This window comes from Hoplias malabaricus, unplaced genomic scaffold (genome assembly GCF_029633855.1).
Source record: "Hoplias malabaricus isolate fHopMal1 unplaced genomic scaffold, fHopMal1.hap1 scaffold_89, whole genome shotgun sequence".
Taxonomy (NCBI): domain Eukaryota; kingdom Metazoa; phylum Chordata; class Actinopteri; order Characiformes; family Erythrinidae; genus Hoplias; species Hoplias malabaricus.
This window is the reverse complement of record NW_027100826.1, coordinates 70,192-87,691: the sequence shown is the minus strand read 5'-3', so window position 1 is coordinate 87,691 and position 17,500 is coordinate 70,192. Positions and strand designations below refer to the sequence as shown.

The following is a 17,500-nucleotide window of genomic DNA, read 5'->3' as shown; positions in this document are numbered from 1 at the left end:
AAAGACCTGCCTGAGGTTTCTGCACCAGTCTGATGTATGGTGGCCCAGGAGGGACCCTTCAATAAACAATGGCTGACTTGTCCCTCATTAGTAGTGTGCTATACAGTGAGGTACTATTTACTTCATAAAAGAGCACTAAGAAACATGAGAGATTTTGGACATTTTCAGTGTCTGATGCTTAGACACAAAGAAACTTGCAATGCATCCTGGTCCACACTCAGCTTCTGTAGTGAACTACAATGTTATTATTAAATTTAACAAATGTGCATTGTGGGAGATTGAAATACAAAATCACTGTCGAAAAAATATGGAGGCATTTTGAACACAGCCGATATCGTTCCCATGGAGACTTAAAGGACGAATGTTCCGAATTCAAATGTAACCAACATCGATGATGTCACAATGCACCCCTGTCACATAGACACTCATTCATAGAACACAAACGGGCCATGTCTGCATGGTGTCGCACAATGTGCACTCTTTAGTGTGGCAGCCATTTTGTAGCCTTCCTACATTCTGTATATTACAGTATACACCACACTGCAAAATGGCCAACTTCCTAATTTAAACACTAAAACTACCCTACTGCACCTTAGCAGTAACCTGGGATACCTTAATAACCATGTGGGATATCTAAGCAACCACCTGGGATACCTTAACAACCACCTGGGATACCTTCGCAACCACCTGGGATACCTTAACAACCACCTGGGATACCTTAATAACCACGTGGGATACCTTAACAACCACCTGGGATACCTTAATAACCACATGGGATACCTTTGCCACCACCTGGGATACCTTAATAACCACGTAGGATACCTTAACAACCACGTGGGATACCTTAATAACCACGTGGGATACCTTAATAACCACGTGGGATACCTTAACAACCACATGGGATACCTTAATAACCACGTAGGATACCTTAATAACCACCTGGGATACCTTAACAACCACCTGGGATACCTTAATAACCACGTGGGATACCTTCGCCACCACCTGGAATACCTTAATAACCACGTGGGATACCTTAATAACCACCTGGGATACCTTAATAACCACGTGGGATACCTTAACAACCACATGGGATACCTTCGCCACCACCTGGGATACCTTAATAACCACGTAGGATACCTTAATAACCACCTGGGATACCTTAACAACCACCTGGGATACCTTAATAACCACCTAGGATACCTTAATAACCATGTGGGATACCTTAACAACCACCTGGGATACCTTAATAACCACCTGGGATACCTTAACAACCACATGGGATACCTTCGCCACCACCTGGGATACCTTAATAACCATGTAGGATACCTTAATAACCACCTGGGATACCTTAACAACCACGTAGGATACCTTAATAACCACCTGGGATACCTTAACAACCACTTGGGATACCTTAATAACCACGTAGGATACCTTAATAACCATCTGGGATACCTTAACAACCACCTGGGATACCTTAATAACCACCTGGGATACCTTAACAACCACCTGGGATACCTTAATAACCACGTAGGATACCTTAATAACCACCTGGGATACCTTCGCCATCACCTGGGATACCTTAATAACCACGTGGGATACCTAAACAACCACCTGGGATACCTTCGCAACCACCTGGGATACCTTAACAACCACCTGGGATACCTTAATAACCACGTGGGATACCTTAACAACCACCTGGGATACCTTAATAACCACATGGGATACCTTTGCCACCACCTGGGATACCTTAATAACCACGTAGGATACCTTAACAACCACGTGGGATACCTTAATAACCACGTGGGATACCTTAACAACCACATGGGATACCTTAATAACCACGTAGGATACCTTAATAACCACCTGGGATACCTTAACAACCACCTGGGATACCTTAATAACCACGTGGGATACCTTCGCCACCACCTGGAATACCTTAATAACCACGTGGGATACCTTAATAACCACCTGGGATACCTTAATAACCACGTGGGATACCTTAACAACCACATGGGATACCTTCGCCACCACCTGGGATACCTTAATAACCACGTAGGATACCTTAATAACCACCTGGGATACCTTAACAACCACCTGGGATACCTTAATAACCACCTAGGATACCTTAATAACCATGTGGGATACCTTAACAACCACCTGGGATACCTTAATAACCACCTGGGATACCTTAATAATCACTTGGGATACCTTAACAACCACCTGGGATACCTTAATAACCACGTGGGATACCTTAACAACCACATGGGATACCTTCGCCACCACCTGGGATACCTTAATAACCATGTAGGATACCTTAATAACCACCTGGGATACCTTAACAACCACCTGGGATACCTTAATAACCACGTAGGATACCTTAATAACCACCTAGGATACCTTAATTACCATGTAGGATACCTTAATAACCACCTGGGATACCTTAACAACCACCTGGGATACCTTAATAACCATGTGGGATACCTTAACAACCACATGGGATACCTTCGCCACCACCTGGGATACCTTAATAACCACGTAGGATACCTTAATAACCACCTGGGATACCTTAACAACCACCTGGGATACCTTAATAACCACCTGGGATACCTTAACAACCACATGGGATACCTTCGCCACCACCTGGGATACCTTAATAACCACGTAGGATACCTTAATAACCACCTGGGATACCTTAACAACCACCTGGGATACCTTAATAACCACGTAGGATACCTTAATAACCACCTGGGATACCTTAATAACCACGTAGGATACCTTAATAACCACCTAGGATACCTTAACAACCACTTGGGATACCTTAATAACCATGTGGGATACCTTAACAACCACATGGGATACCTTCGCCACCACCTGGGATACCTTAATAACCACGTAGGATACCTTAATAACCACCTGGGATACCTTCGCCATCACCTGGGATACCTTAATAACCACGTGGGATACCTAAACAACCACCTGGGATACCTTAACAACCACCAGGGATACCTTAATAACCACCTAGGATACCTTAATAACCATGTGGGATACCTTAACAACCACCTGGGATACCTTAATAACCACCTGGAATACCTTAATAATCACTTGGGATACCTTAATAACCATGTGGGACACCTTAACAACCACCTGGGATACCTTAATAACCACCTGGGATACCTTAACAACCACCTGGGATACCTTAACAACCACCTGGGATACCTTAATAACCATGTGGGATACCTTAACAACCACATGGGATACCTTCGCCACCACCTGGGATACCTTAATAACCACGTAGGATACCTTAATAACCATCTGGGATACCTTAACAACCACCTGGGATACCTTAATAACCACCTGGGATACCTTAACAACCACATGGGATACCTTCGCCACCACCTGGGATACCTTAATAACCACGTAGGATACCTTAATAACCACCTGGGATACCTTAACAACCACCTGGGATACCTTAATAACCACGTAGGATACCTTAATAACCACCTGGGATACCTTAATAACCACGTAGGATACCTTAATAACCACCTGGGATACCTTAACAACCACTTGGGATACCTTAATAACCATGTGGGATACCTTAACAACCACATGGGATACCTTCGCCACCACCTGGGATACCTTAATAACCACGTAGGATACCTTAATAACCACGTGGGATACCTTCGCCATCACCTGGGATACCTTAATAACCACGTGGGATACCTAAACAACCACCTGGGATACCTTAACAACCACCAGGGATACCTTAATAACCACCTAGGATACCTTAATAACCATGTGGGATACCTTAACAACCACCTGGGATACCTTAATAACCACCTGGGATACCTTAATAATCACTTGGGATACCTTAATAACCATGTGGGACACCTTAACAACCACCTGGGATACCTTAATAACCACCTGGGATACCTTAACAACCACCTGGGATACCTTAACAACCACCTGGGATACCTTAATAACCACGTGGGATACCTTAACAACCACCTGGGATACCTTAATAACCACGTGGGATACCTTAACAACCACCTGGGATACCTTAATAACCACCTGGGATACCTTAATAACCACCTGGGATACCTTAACAACCACCTGGGATACCTTAATAACCACCTGGGATACCTTAATAACCACCTGGGATACCTTAATAACCACGTGGGATTCCTTAACAACCACCTGGGATACCTTAACAACCACCTGGGATACCTTAATAACCACCTGGGATACCTTAATAACCACGTAGGATACCTTAACAACCACCTGGGATACCTTAACAACCACCTGGGATACCTTAATAACCATGTGGGATACCTTAATAACCAAGTGGGTTACCTTCGCCATCACCTGGGATACCTCAATAACCACGTGGGATACCTAAACAACCACCTGGGATACCTTAACAACCACCTGGTATACCTTAACAACCACCTGGGATACCTTAATAACCACGTGGGATACCTTAACAGCCACCTGGGATACCTTAATAATCACCTGGGATACCTTAACAACCACGTGAGATACCTTAACAACCACCTGGGATACCTTAACAACCACGTGGGATACCTTAATAACCACGTGGGATACCTTAACAACCACCTGGGATACCTTAATAACCATGTGGGATACCTTAACAACCACCTGGGATACCTTAATAACCACGTGGGATACCTTAATAACCACCTGGGATACCTTAACAACCACCTGGGATACCTTAACAACCACCTGGGATACCTTAATAACCACGTGGGATACCTTAACAACCACCTGGGATACCTTAACAACCACCTGGGATACCTTAATAACCACGTGGGGTACCTTAACAATCACCTGGGATACCTTAACAACCACCTGGGATACCTTAATAACCACGTGGGATACCTTAACAACCACCTGGGATACCTTAACAACCACCTGGGATACCTTAATAACCACCTGGGATACCTTAATAACCACGTAGGATACCTTAACAACCACCTGGGATACCTTAACAACCACCTGGGATACCTTAATAACCATGTGGGATACCTTAATAACCACGTGGGATACCTTAATAACCACGTGGGATACCTTCGCCATCACCTGGGATACCTCAATAACCACGTGGGATACCTAAACAACCACCTGGGATACCTTAACAACCACCTGGTATACCTTAACAACCACCTGGGATACCTTAATAACCACGTAGGATACCTTAACAACCACCTGGGATACCTTAATAATCACCTGGGATACCTTAACAACCACGTGATATACCTTAACAACCACCTGGGATACCTTAACAACCACGTGGGATACCTTAATAACCACGTGGGATACCTTAACAACCACCTGGGATACCTTAATAACCATGTGGGATACCTTAACAACCACCTGGGATACCTTTATAACCACGTGGGATACCTTAATAACCACCTGGGATACCTTAACAACCACCTGGGATACCTTAACAACCACCTGGGATACCTTAATAACCACGTGGGATACCTTAACAATCACCTGGGATACCTTAACAACCACCTGGGATACCTTAATAACCACGTGGGATACCTTAACAACCTACTGAGATACGTTCTAGCAACACTTTTAACAGTAACATGTCAGCACTTAACAAACTTTTCAAACATTTACATTCTCTCACTTTCCTCATTAGAGAACTCCATCATGTTTTCATCAGTTTAATGTAAACATGTGTCTGTTAACACACACACACACACACACACTCACACACACAGCTGGAGCCGTCAATCTATTAATAATTGATTATTTAAACACAACCACAGCCAATTTACAGCTGTGAAAAGTCTCACACTCGCTCTCTCTCTCTCACACACACACACACACACACAGGCTCATACAAACAGTGTGTGGTGTGTGTGTGGTAGGGACGATGAAAATTTACACACTTTGTAGGTCATCAGAGGTCATCTAAAGTCAGCCTGTGTGTGTGTGTGTGATCTGTTCCGCTTCTGTTTCACTATCTGCACCCTGAAATCTAATTTCCCCCTCACTTAAAGGTGTGTGTGTGTGTCAGTAGAGAGTCCTTCACTATATTTCCAGACCACTCTCCATTAACTTGACCAGGGAACACTGTGGGTTTAATATAAATCTAAATATAAACAAAACCTAGTCCCACACTAAACCCAGTCCCAGATTAAGCCCTGTCCCACACTAAAACCAGTCCTAGATTAAACCTAGTCCCAGACTAAACCCAATCCCAGACTAAACCCAGTCCCAGACTACACCCAGTCCCAGATTAAGCCCTGTCCCACACTAAAACCAGTCCTAGATTAAACCTAGTCCCAGACTAAACCCAGTCCCACACTAAACCCAGTCCCAGACTACATCCAGTCCCAGATTAAGCCCATTCCTACACTAAACCCATTCCCAGACTACACCCTGTCCCACACTAAACCCAGTCCTAGATTAAACCTAGTCCCAGACTAAACCCAGTCCCACACTAAACCCAGTCCCACACTAAACCCAGTCCCAGACTACACCCAGTCCCAGATTAAACCCAGTCACAGACTAAACCCAGTCCCAGATTAAACCCAGTCACAGACTAAACCCAGTCCCACACTAAACCCAGACCCACACTAAACCCAGTCTCACACTAAACCCAGTCCCACACTAAACCCAGTTTCAGACTAAACCCAGTCCCACACCAAACCCAGTTTCAGACTAAATCCAGTCCCACACTAAACCCAGACCCTCACTAAACCCAGACCCACACCAAACCCAGAGCCACACTAAACCCAGTCCCACACCAAACCCAGTTTCAGACTAAACCCAGTATGTGTGTGTGTGTGTGTGTGTGTGTGTGTGTGTCAGTAGACACTAAGTCCTTCACTAAATTTCCAGACCACTTTCCATTAACTCGACCAGGGAACACTGTGGGTTTAATATAAATATAAACAAAACCCAGTCCCAGATTAAACCTTGTCCCACACTGAACCCAGTCCCAGATTAAGCCCACTCCCACACTAAACCCATTCCCAGACTACACCCTGTTCCACACTAAACCCAGTCTCACACTAATCCCAGTCCCAGACTAAATCCAGTCCCAGACTAAACCCAGTCCCACACTAAACACAGTTTCAGACTAAACCCAGCCTTACACTAAACCCAGTTTCACACTAAACCCAGTCCCACACTAAACCCAGTCACACACTAAACCCAGACCCACACTAAACCCAGTTTCAGACTAAACCAAGTTTCAGACTAAACCCAGTCCCAGACAAATCCCAGTTTCAGACTAAACCCAGACCCACACTAAACTCAGTCCCAGACTAAACCCAGTCCCACACTAAACCCAGTCCCAGACTTAACCCTGTCCCACACTAAACCCAGTCCCAGACTAAACCCAGTCACACACTAAACCCAGACCCACACTAAACCCAGACCCACACTAAACCCAGTTTCAGACTAAAACCAGTTTCAGACTAAACCAAGTCCCAGACAAATCCCAGTTTCAGACTGAACCCAGACCCACACTAAACCCAGTCACACACTAAACCCAGACCCACACTAAACCCAGTTTCAGACTAAACCCAGTTTCAGACTAAACCCAGTCCCAGACAAATCCCAGTTTCAGACTAAACCTAGACCCACACTAAACTCAGTCCCAGACTAAACCCAGACCCACACTAAACTCAGTCCCAGACTAAACCCAGTCCCACACTAAACCCAGTCCCAGACTTAACCCTGTCCCACACTAAACCCAGTCCCAGACTAAACCCAGTCACACACTAAACCCAGACCCACACTAAACCCAGTTTCAGACTAAAACCAGTTTCAGACTAAACCAAGTCCCAGACAAATCCCAGTTTCAGACTGAACCCAGACCCACACTAAACTCAGTCCCAGACTAAACCCAGTCCCACACTAAACCCAGTCCCAGACTTAACCCTGTCCCACACTAAACCCAGTCCCAGACTAAACCCAGTCACACACTAAACCCAGACCCACACTAAACCCAGTTTCAGACTAAAACCAGTTTCAGACTAAACCAAGTCCCAGACAAATCCCAGTTTCAGACTCAACCCAGACCCACACTAAACTCAGTCCCACACTAAACCCAGTCCCACACTAAACACAGTCCCAGACTTAACCCAGTTTCACACTAACCCAGTCCCAGACTAAACCCCGTTTCACACTAACCCAGTCCCAGACTAAACCCCGTTTCACACTAAACCCAGTCCCAAACTAAACTCAGTCTCAGACTAAACCCACCCAGCTGCAGAGATTTAATCCATTTCACACATTAACTCTGGGAAACTTGAGAATCTGAGCTTGTTCAGTGTATGGTTCAGGCAGGGGGCGGAGCCAGTGCAATGTATGTTTCAGGCAGGGGGCGGAGCCTGTGCCCGAGATGCAGCAAAATCCTCTGGAACCTTCCCGGCTCTGTTCACACAGGGGTCACTCTGACTTTTCCTGACTATGGGGGCAGGATAAAGGGAATGTTACAAACACACACACACACACAGACAGAGAGAGACAGAGAGAGAGAGAGAGAGAGATGATGATGTGGTAGATGAACAGATGGAGTGTTGGAGTGAACAGCTCCATCTCTTTTTTTGTATTAATTTTCTGCTTTTTGTTCCTCTCTCTCTCTCTCTCTCTCTCTCTCTGTGTGTGTGTGTGTGTGTGTAAATCTAATCCATCTGCTCTTGTCCCTCAAACTATGTTGTGAATGTTCTACTCCCTCTTTCTGTCTCTGTTTATCTTTTCAAACTCATTGCCCCTTTTCTGTTCTCTTTATTTCACTCTCTCTTTTTTCAGTGTGTGTGTGTGTGTGTGTGTGTGTGTGTGTGTGAGAGAGAGAGAGAGAGAGAGAGAGACAGAGAGGTTGACGGGTTATTATAAGTAATAAACAAATGAAAGGAGAGAAAGAGAGAGAGAGAGAGAGACAGAGCAGATAAACAGGAAAGCCCTGATGAGGAGATGAAGAGATGAAGATAAACGAGTGGAGAGACTGGAGTGAGAGCAAGGGGCCCTCCTACAGCCCATAATTCCATCGCCATGGTTACACATCCTCTGCCCCTCCCCCTGCAGTTGTCAGTCACTCTGCCTTTTCACCCAGTTTCACCCTCCGTCTGTTCTTCATCCCTCTCTTTCTTTCTTCCCTTTCTTTTCTCCCTCTGTCTTTCAGTCCTTTTATTCCTCGTGTTCATCCCTCTTTCCTACTCTCTCTCTCTCTCTCTCTCTCTCCTGCCGTGTAGGACAGACACAACATCACATCTCTGTAGACACATGAACTGAACCGGGACGCTCTGGAGCAGCTGCACATGAGTCTAAGGTCACCAAGGGTCCACCACAACACACACACACACACACACACACATTAATCACCCTCGTTAAAATATGACTATTATTAATACGTACACTCTGTGTGACAGCTCCCAGCATTCATTCATTCACTCGTTCATTCACTCACCATCTGTTCATTCATTCATTTATTCATTCATTTATTCAGTAATGTGTTTGTTTTTTCATTCTTCCAGTCACTCATCTGTTCATCTGTTTGTTTTCCTCCGGTACAAACTCCACAATTTCTGTTTTTCCTCTTTTTTATTTGAATTCTTATAAAAAAGGCAGAAACTATCATTAAAAATATCCTTGTCTGATTAGAGCCGTAATATTAATAATAATAATAATAATAATAATAATAATAATAATATTACTAATAATAATTATTAAAGGGGCCTTCAATATGAAGACCCCGAGCAAAAACTCCCAGAATTCAAACGGCACACAATCGCCATAGCGACCATTCAGGGTCAAAGGTCAAGGCCTCAAAAGGTGAAAGGCTATTGGTTGGCTCTGTGAGAGGGGGGCAGGTCACTTCTGCCAATGTCCATATGCATAAGCCCCTCCCCCTTCAAGTGTCTATAGTCAGTAAGGTAGAGTGGTGAGAGTTCTGGAGGCCACGCCCCCTTTTACTGCATATCAAATGCATATTTAATGCATATTAATGAGTGTAGCTCCGCCCTTTATTCCTCTGAGCCGTGAGGAACAGAGACCGTCTCCTGTGTCCGTCCCTGTCCCTGTCCCTCGTCCCCGTCCTCTCTGAAAGTGCTGGGGTGGTCTCACGGAGTGGGCTCCATTAAAACACAAGAGAAGAATGCACACTTTAAATCCGCCAAAATAAAAGTCCCTCTCCTTAAAAACCAAGGTCAGTCCAAGGTCCGTGTTCCTGCGTGACTGCGGAGAACCGGGATCTCCACGTTACCCGCTCATCCTTCACCCACGACCTGACTGGACGAGCCCCTGAGTGTCAGCCAATCAGGAAGTGGTACAATGGCACAGAGGGCAGTGATTGGTGAGTCTGTTGCGTGAAGGCACTGCGCTGCGATGATGTCATGACGACATCATTTCCTTGAGATAATCGTCCCACGGGTATGGAGGGCAGTGATTGGCTGAGGACGAGAAGAGAGCTGGTGCATTCTTATTGGATGATTGATGTCATCTGTAATTATAGATTCTGAAGGTAATGATGGTGATGTCATCGTTTACGGTGGATGCTGATTGGCTGCTGTGGAGGCTGGACCAGAACCAGAAGTGTAGGGGATACAGAGAGGAGTTTTCTGTCATCTGTCATCATCACTTATTCCTCCGTTCATGTGTGTGTGTGTGTGTGTGTGTGTGTGTGTGTGTGTTAGTATCTGAGGGAGTGTTTGCTCTGAACTCTCATGGTTTGGATGCTGGACAGAATCTTCTTCTGATGACCGGCGAGAGTAACACCGATACGCAACAGATCCCTGAGAGAGAGAGAGAGAGAGAGAGAGAGAGAGAGAGAGAGAGACAGAGAGGATTGTTTATTATTAAAATTATTAAATATATGAAGTATATTTTAAGTACATTTAACTTAAATAATTTTGAAATGAGAAGAGAAGAGAAAAGAGGAGAGGAGGGAAGGCGGTAGGAAGGAGGTAAGAACGGGAGTGATGAGAAAATAAGGAGAAAACAGAAGAGAAGGAGGAGGGAAGAGATGAGAAGAGAAAAAAGATAAAAGAGAAGAAAAGAGAAGAGAATGAGAAAAGGAATGAGATGAGAAGAGAGGAGAGAAGAAGGATAAAAGGAGGAGAAGAGAAGAACAAGGAGAAGGAGGAGGAGAGAAAGAGAAAAGGAGAAGAGAAGGAGGAGAAGAGAAGAATGAGGAGAGAAGGAGGAGAAGAGAAGGAGAAAAGGAGAAGGAGGAGAAGAGGAGAACAAGAAGAGAAGGAGAAAATGAGAAGAGAAGGTGGAGAGAAGGAGGAGAGAAGAAGGAGGGATGAACAGACTCTGTGGAGATCTTGGCGATGAGCTCGAAGCTGGTGAACCCGGCCTGGAGGAAGTTCTCCTCGTATCTCTCCATCTTTATGAGCCTCAGCCACTCGGCCACGGAACTGCACTGAGACAGAGGAGGAGGGGGACGCTGGTCCAACAGCGGAGGGGACAGTCTGAGAGAGAGAGAGAGAGAGAGAGAGAGAGAGAGAGAGAGAGAGAGAGAGAGAGAGAGACATCAAACCCTCAGAGCAGTGTTCCAGTGTCTCTGTGGATTGTTGACTTTACATAGACCTCCAGTCATTTTGCGGCGAACTGAAATTAACTGGTCCCCACAAGGAAGACAAATCCAGATAATGTGAGTGTGTACACAGGTTTTGGTCCCCACAGTGTTTTAATATGTATTCTTGGCACACACACACACACACACACACACACACACACACACACACACGGACGCTGTTTGACAGGCGTGGACACACAGGACATTCCTCTGTCCAAAAGGGAAAGGGGGAGGGGTGGAGAACATACCAGAGAAAACGAACCAGAGGGGGTCATTACATACACACACACACACACTGTGTCTCAGCTTTGACTGACAGGTCATTTCAGATGGAGAATGTGTGTGTGTGTGTGTGTGTGTGTGTGTGTGCATCTGTTTCTAGTCTACTTGATGGAATTTGGTCTGTCACTGAACACACAACTCTCCAGTGAAAGTGTATTCATCCTAGTGTGTGTGTGTGTGTGTGTGTGTGTGTGTGTTTGTGTGTGTGTGTGTGTCTTTATTATTTGTCAGAAAGGACATTCCAATGTGCTATGTTGTGTGTATGTGTGTGTGTGTGTGTGTGTGTGTGTGTGATGGTCTGGATTGACAGATTTATTGACAAATGTTTAGGAGATAACAGGGAGTGTCAGTGTGTGTGTGTGTGTGTGTGTGTGTGTGTGTGAGTTTGTGTGTGTGTGTGTGTGTTCCTGCAGGATATTGTCTCCTTCCAAAGTGGTAGCTGGGCAGGATATGAGGGGAGTGTGTGTGTGTGTGTTTGTGTGTGTGTTCAAGCATGTGCCACCCCTTCCTCCCTAATACAGCAGAAGCAGTGTGTGTGTGTGTGTGTGTGTGTGTGTGTGTGTGTGTGTGTGTGTGTGTGCGTGCTCTGGGGTTAGAAAGTTCAGGATGCAGCAGTGAAGGTGATTAAACCTCATTTCTGCCTCATTCCCTCCCACACACTTCCTTACACACACACACACACACACACACACACACATACACACACAGGTCCAGCCTGACGTCCAGGTTTTACAGGGACACATCCTCACAGACAGTGACCTGAGGTGGGCAGCAGGGGCCAGGAGGGGGCGCTATGTCGAGACTGTATTTGAACATCAGGGCCACACTCTGGGTCCCTGTACCTACTGTAAACCCGTACACCTGGTCACGACCCTCGCTCCCACTGAGGCTGTGGCAGTGTGGCTGTGTGTTAAAGCGAGTCTCCACCCACCCGTCATGTGATTGGCCGGTGAGTTTGAGGGAGGCGGGGTTTCGGATCAGCTTGTCCAGGGCAGAGACGATGTGGGTGAAGCGTGGTCTCGAGCCGCGGTCTCGCTGCCAGCAGTCCAGCATCAACTGGTGGAGGGGGGAGGGGCACTCGGGAGGGGGGGGCAGACGGTAGTCCTGCTCGATAGCGTTAATCACCTGCACACACACACACACAAACCATTAATGCATACACTGGATAAATATGAACAATTAAAAGCTCCACTTAGTGGACACACACACACACACACACACACACACACGTACGTCCTGGTTGCTCATGTCCCAGTAGGGTCTCTCTCCGAACGACATCACTTCCCACATCACGATGCCGTAGCTCCACACGTCGGAAGCAGAGGTGAACTTTCGGAACGCGATCGCCTCCGGAGCCGTCCATCGGATCGGGATCTTACCGCCCTGAATAAACGACAGGAGAGAGGGAATAACACTCTGTAAACTACAGGAGAGAGGGATTAACACTCTGTAAACTACAGGAGAGAGGGATTAACATTGTAAACTACAGGAGAGAGGGATTAACACTAAACGACAAGAGAGAGGGATTAACACTGTAAAAGACAGGAGAGAGGGATTAACACTCTGTAAACTACAGGAGAGAGAGATTAACACTCTGTAAACTACAGGAGAGAGAGATTAACACTGTAAACTACAGGAGAGAGGGATTAACACTCTGTAAACTACAGGACAGAGAGAGATTAACACTGTAAACTACAGGAGAGAGGGATTAACACTCTGTAAACGACAGGAGAGAGGGATTAACTCTGTAAACTACAGGAGAGAGAGATTAACACTGTAAATTACAGGAAAGAGAGGTAGGGTTAGGTGTAGTTTTGTAAAATTAGGTGTAAGTTTAGCTCTACGTTTAGTTGTAGTTTTAGGTGTAAGTTCAGGTGTAGATTTGTAAGTTTAGGTGTAGTTTGTAAGTTTAGTTGTATGTTAGGTGTGGTTTTAGGTGTACTTTCAGGTTTTGTTCTGTAAGTTTAGGTGTAGTTTTAGGTGTAAGTTTAGGTGTAGATTTGTATGTTTAGTTATACAATTAGGTTTAAGTTTAGGTATAAAATTAGCTGTAGTTTTAGGTGTGAGTTTAGGTGTAGTTTTGTAAGTTTAGCTGTACAATTAGCTGTAGTTTTAAGTGTAAGTTTAGGTGTAAGTCCAGGTGTTGTTTTGTAAGTTTAGTTGTATGTTTAGGTGTAGTTTTAGGTGTACTTTCAGGTGTTGTTTTGTAAGTTTAGGTGTAGTTTTTTAAGTTTAGTTGTACAATTAGGTGTAAGTCTAGGTGTAGTTTTGTAAGTTGAGGTGTAACATTAGGTGTAGTTTTATAGGTTTTGGTGGACAACTATGTGTAATTTTGTAAGTTAAGTTGTACAATTAGGTTTAGTTTAGGTGTAGTTTTAGGTCTAAGTTTAGATGTAGTTTTGTAAGTTTAGTTGTACAATTAGGTTTAAGTTTAGGTGTACAATTAGCTGTAGTTTTAGGTGTAAGTTTAGGTGTAGTTTTGTAAGTTTAGGTGTACAATTAGCTGTAGTTTTAGGTGTAAGCTTAGGTGTAGTTTTATAAGTTTAGGTGTACAACAAGGTCTAGATTTAGGTATAGATTTGTAAGTTCAGTTGTACAATTAAGTGTAGTTTTAGGTGTAAGTTTAGGTGTAGTTTTATAAGTTCAATTGTACAACAAGGTGTAGTTTTAGGTGTAAGTTTAGGTGTAGTTTTGTAAGTTGAGGTGTACAATTAGGAGTAGTTTTAGGTGTAAGTTTAGGTGTAGTTTTATAAATTCAATTGTACAACTAGGTGTAGTTTTAGGTGTAAGTTTAGGTGTAGTTTTGTAAGTTGAGGTGTACAATTAAGTGTAGTTTTAGGTGTAAGTTTAGGTGTAGTTTTATAAGTTCAATTGTACAACTAGGTGTAGTTTTAGGTGTAAGTTTAGGTGTATTTTTGTAAGGTGAGGTGTAAAATTAGGTGTAAGTTTAGGTGTACAATTAGCTGTAGTTTTAGGTGTAAGTTTAGGTGTAGTTTTGTAAGTTGAGGTGTACAATTAGCTATAGTTTTAGGTGTACGTTTAGGTGTAGTATTTGTAAGTTGAGGTTGTACAACTAGGAGTAGTTTTAGGTGTAAGTTTAGGTGTATTTTTTAAGGTGAGGTGTAAAATTAGGTGTAAGTTTAGGTGTACAATTAGCTGTAGTTTTAGGTGGTAAGTTTAGGTGTAGTTTTGTAAGTTGAGGTGTACAACTAGGTGTAGTTTTAGGTGTAAGTTTAGGTGTATTTTTGTAAGTTGAGGTGTACAACTAGGAGTAGTTTTAGGTGTACGTTTAGGTGTATTTTTGTAAGGTGAGGTGTAAAATTAGGTGTAAGTTTAGGTGTACAATTAGCTGTAGTTTTAGGTGTAAGTTTAGGTGTAGTTTGTAAGTTGAGGTGTACAACTAGGTGTAGTTTTAGGTGTAAGTTTAGGTGTATTTTTGTAAGGTGAGGTGTAAAATTAGGTGTAAGTTTAGGTGTACAATTAGCTGTAGTTTTAGGTGTAAGTTTAGGTGTAGTTTTGTAAGTTGAGGTGTACAACTAGGTGTAGTTTTAGGTGTAAGTTTAGGTGTATTTTGTAAGGTGAGGTGGAAAATTAGGTGTAAGTTTAGGTGTACAATTAGCTGTAGTTTTAGGTGTAAGTTTAGGTGTAGTTTTGTAAGTTGAGGTGTACAATTAGCTATAGTTTTAGGTGTACGTTTAGGTGTAGTTTTGTAAGTTGAGGTGTACAACTAGGAGTAGTTTTAGGTGTACGTTTAGGTGTAGTTTCAGGTGTAATTAAGATATAAGATTTGTTGTGAGTAATGAGTAACGGTGTGTGTGTTTGTGCTCATGTCTCTGTGTGTGTTCTCACCAGTGAGCTGGTGTAGGTGGGTCTGAGGAGTTCTCGGTCAGGAAGCGCGACAGTCCAAAGTCAGACACCTTGCACACCAGGTTACTGTTCACCAGGATGTTGCGGGCGGCCAGGTCTCGGTGGACGTAGCTCATCTCGGCCAGGTACTTATTCATCCCACTGGCTATGCCCCGCAGCATGCCCACCAGCTGGATGGGGGTGAACTGACCGTCGCGAATTCAGCTGCATGGAGAAGGGGGGGAGGAGTTATCATGCTAGCCCTATGGACTTTAATGCTAGGTGGTTCACTGTATAAGAGCTAGCTGACTATAATGAGACAGATGGGACATTGGTAAATGAGGCTAACGTTAGCAAGTGAGCTAAATCTATAGGCCATCTCCTTCACTGGCTCCTCTACAGGTTATGAAAGTGTTTATACTGCCCCCTAGTGGCCTGGAGGTGTGAGAGGTTCTGTACGGTTTAGCCTATGTTGACTATGTTGAAGTGTCTCGCCAGAGGTGTTGGGTGGGCTCTCGTACCCGGAGGAAGGAGTCCAGTGCTCCATTCTCCATGTACTCGGTCAGGATCATGGCCGGACAGGACGCAGTGATGACCCCCTCCAGGTGGATGATGTTGGGATGCTGGAACTGACCCATGATGGAGGCCTCGGACAAAAGTCCCGCCTCTGTTTGTCCGTGTAGCCACCCTTCAGCGTCTTTATAGCCACGTAGTTCTCCTTCTTTCCAGGAATACGCAGCCGGCCTCGGCACACCTCCCCGAATTCACCTACACACACACACACAGTAAGAAGCGTGTGGAAAACAGCTGTTGCTCAGGTCCCGTGTCTGTGATAAAAACCTGTCTGGGAGGTGTTGCAGACTGTGTAAATCAGTGTAAAGATGTGAGAATAAAGAACCGTCAGCTGCGTGTGAAACAATGCTCCGACATCAAATACTTTAACAATATCAGATAGCACACACACACACACACACACACACACACACAGACACACACACACCCTGCTGTTGTGAAGATGAGACTCAACATTGCTGTTCACCTGAGAAACCTGAGCTCACCACACCTGCAGCAAACAATACTTACTGTGCATAATGTGTGTGTGTGTGTGTATGTGTGTGTGAATGTGTTAACTCACCCGCTCCGATGACTTCCTCTATCTTGACGCAGGAGACGTCTATTTCTTTGGCGAACTCTCGGACCGCTTCATTGGGTCTTCGTAAGTGAAAGGGTCGATGTACACCTTCGTACCTGTGGGACCACGGCAACCACACACACACACACACACACACACACACACACACACACACACACACGGGGCTTTAGAGATATGTACAGGTCTGTCAGTTATTATAAAAGGTTTAGGTCGCTTATCAACAATGACCTACACTAAAACAACTGTGTGTGTGTGTGTGTGTGAGAGAGTGTGTGTGTGTGTGTGTGTGTGTGTGTGAGAGTGTGTGTGTTAAACTCACCTTGTGTCATAAGATACTGTCCACTCTTATCCAACTCAGAGTCCCTCAGTCTATGGTGCTTCCTGAGAGAGAGAGAGAGAGAGAGAGAGAGAGAGAGAGAGAGAGAGAGAGAGAGAGAGAGAGGAGAGAGAGAGACAGAGAGAGAGAGAGGAGAGAGAGAGAGAGAGAGAGACAGAGAGAGAGAGAGAGAGAGAGAGAGAGAGAGAGAGAGAGAGACAGAGAGAGAGAGAGAGAGAGAGAGAGAGAGATGGTCAATATTTAGGACACATCATGTCTCCACACACAGAAATAGCACTGGGTGCGGGTTCCTCTCTCTGTGTGTGTGTGTGTGTGT

At 44.6% G+C, this 17,500-nt stretch overlaps 1 protein-coding gene across 1 annotated transcript in view; it reads right to left on the bottom strand.

Moving 5' to 3' along the window:
• Positions 1-9,616: 9,616 nt before the first annotated feature.
• ephb4b (eph receptor B4b) overlaps positions 9,617-17,500 on the bottom strand; it is a 28,959-nt gene continuing 21,075 nt past the window's right edge. The window contains 11 exon segments of the mRNA XM_066658730.1: positions 9,617-10,778; positions 11,301-11,459; positions 12,780-12,973; positions 13,082-13,231; positions 15,698-15,714; positions 15,717-15,919; positions 16,208-16,349; positions 16,352-16,462; positions 16,830-16,907; positions 16,910-16,942; positions 17,167-17,232. Of these exon segments, the coding sequence (XP_066514827.1) occupies positions 10,676-10,778; positions 11,301-11,459; positions 12,780-12,973; positions 13,082-13,231; positions 15,698-15,714; positions 15,717-15,919; positions 16,208-16,349; positions 16,352-16,462; positions 16,830-16,907; positions 16,910-16,942; positions 17,167-17,232 (1,256 nt within the window). The 3' untranslated portion in view covers positions 9,617-10,675.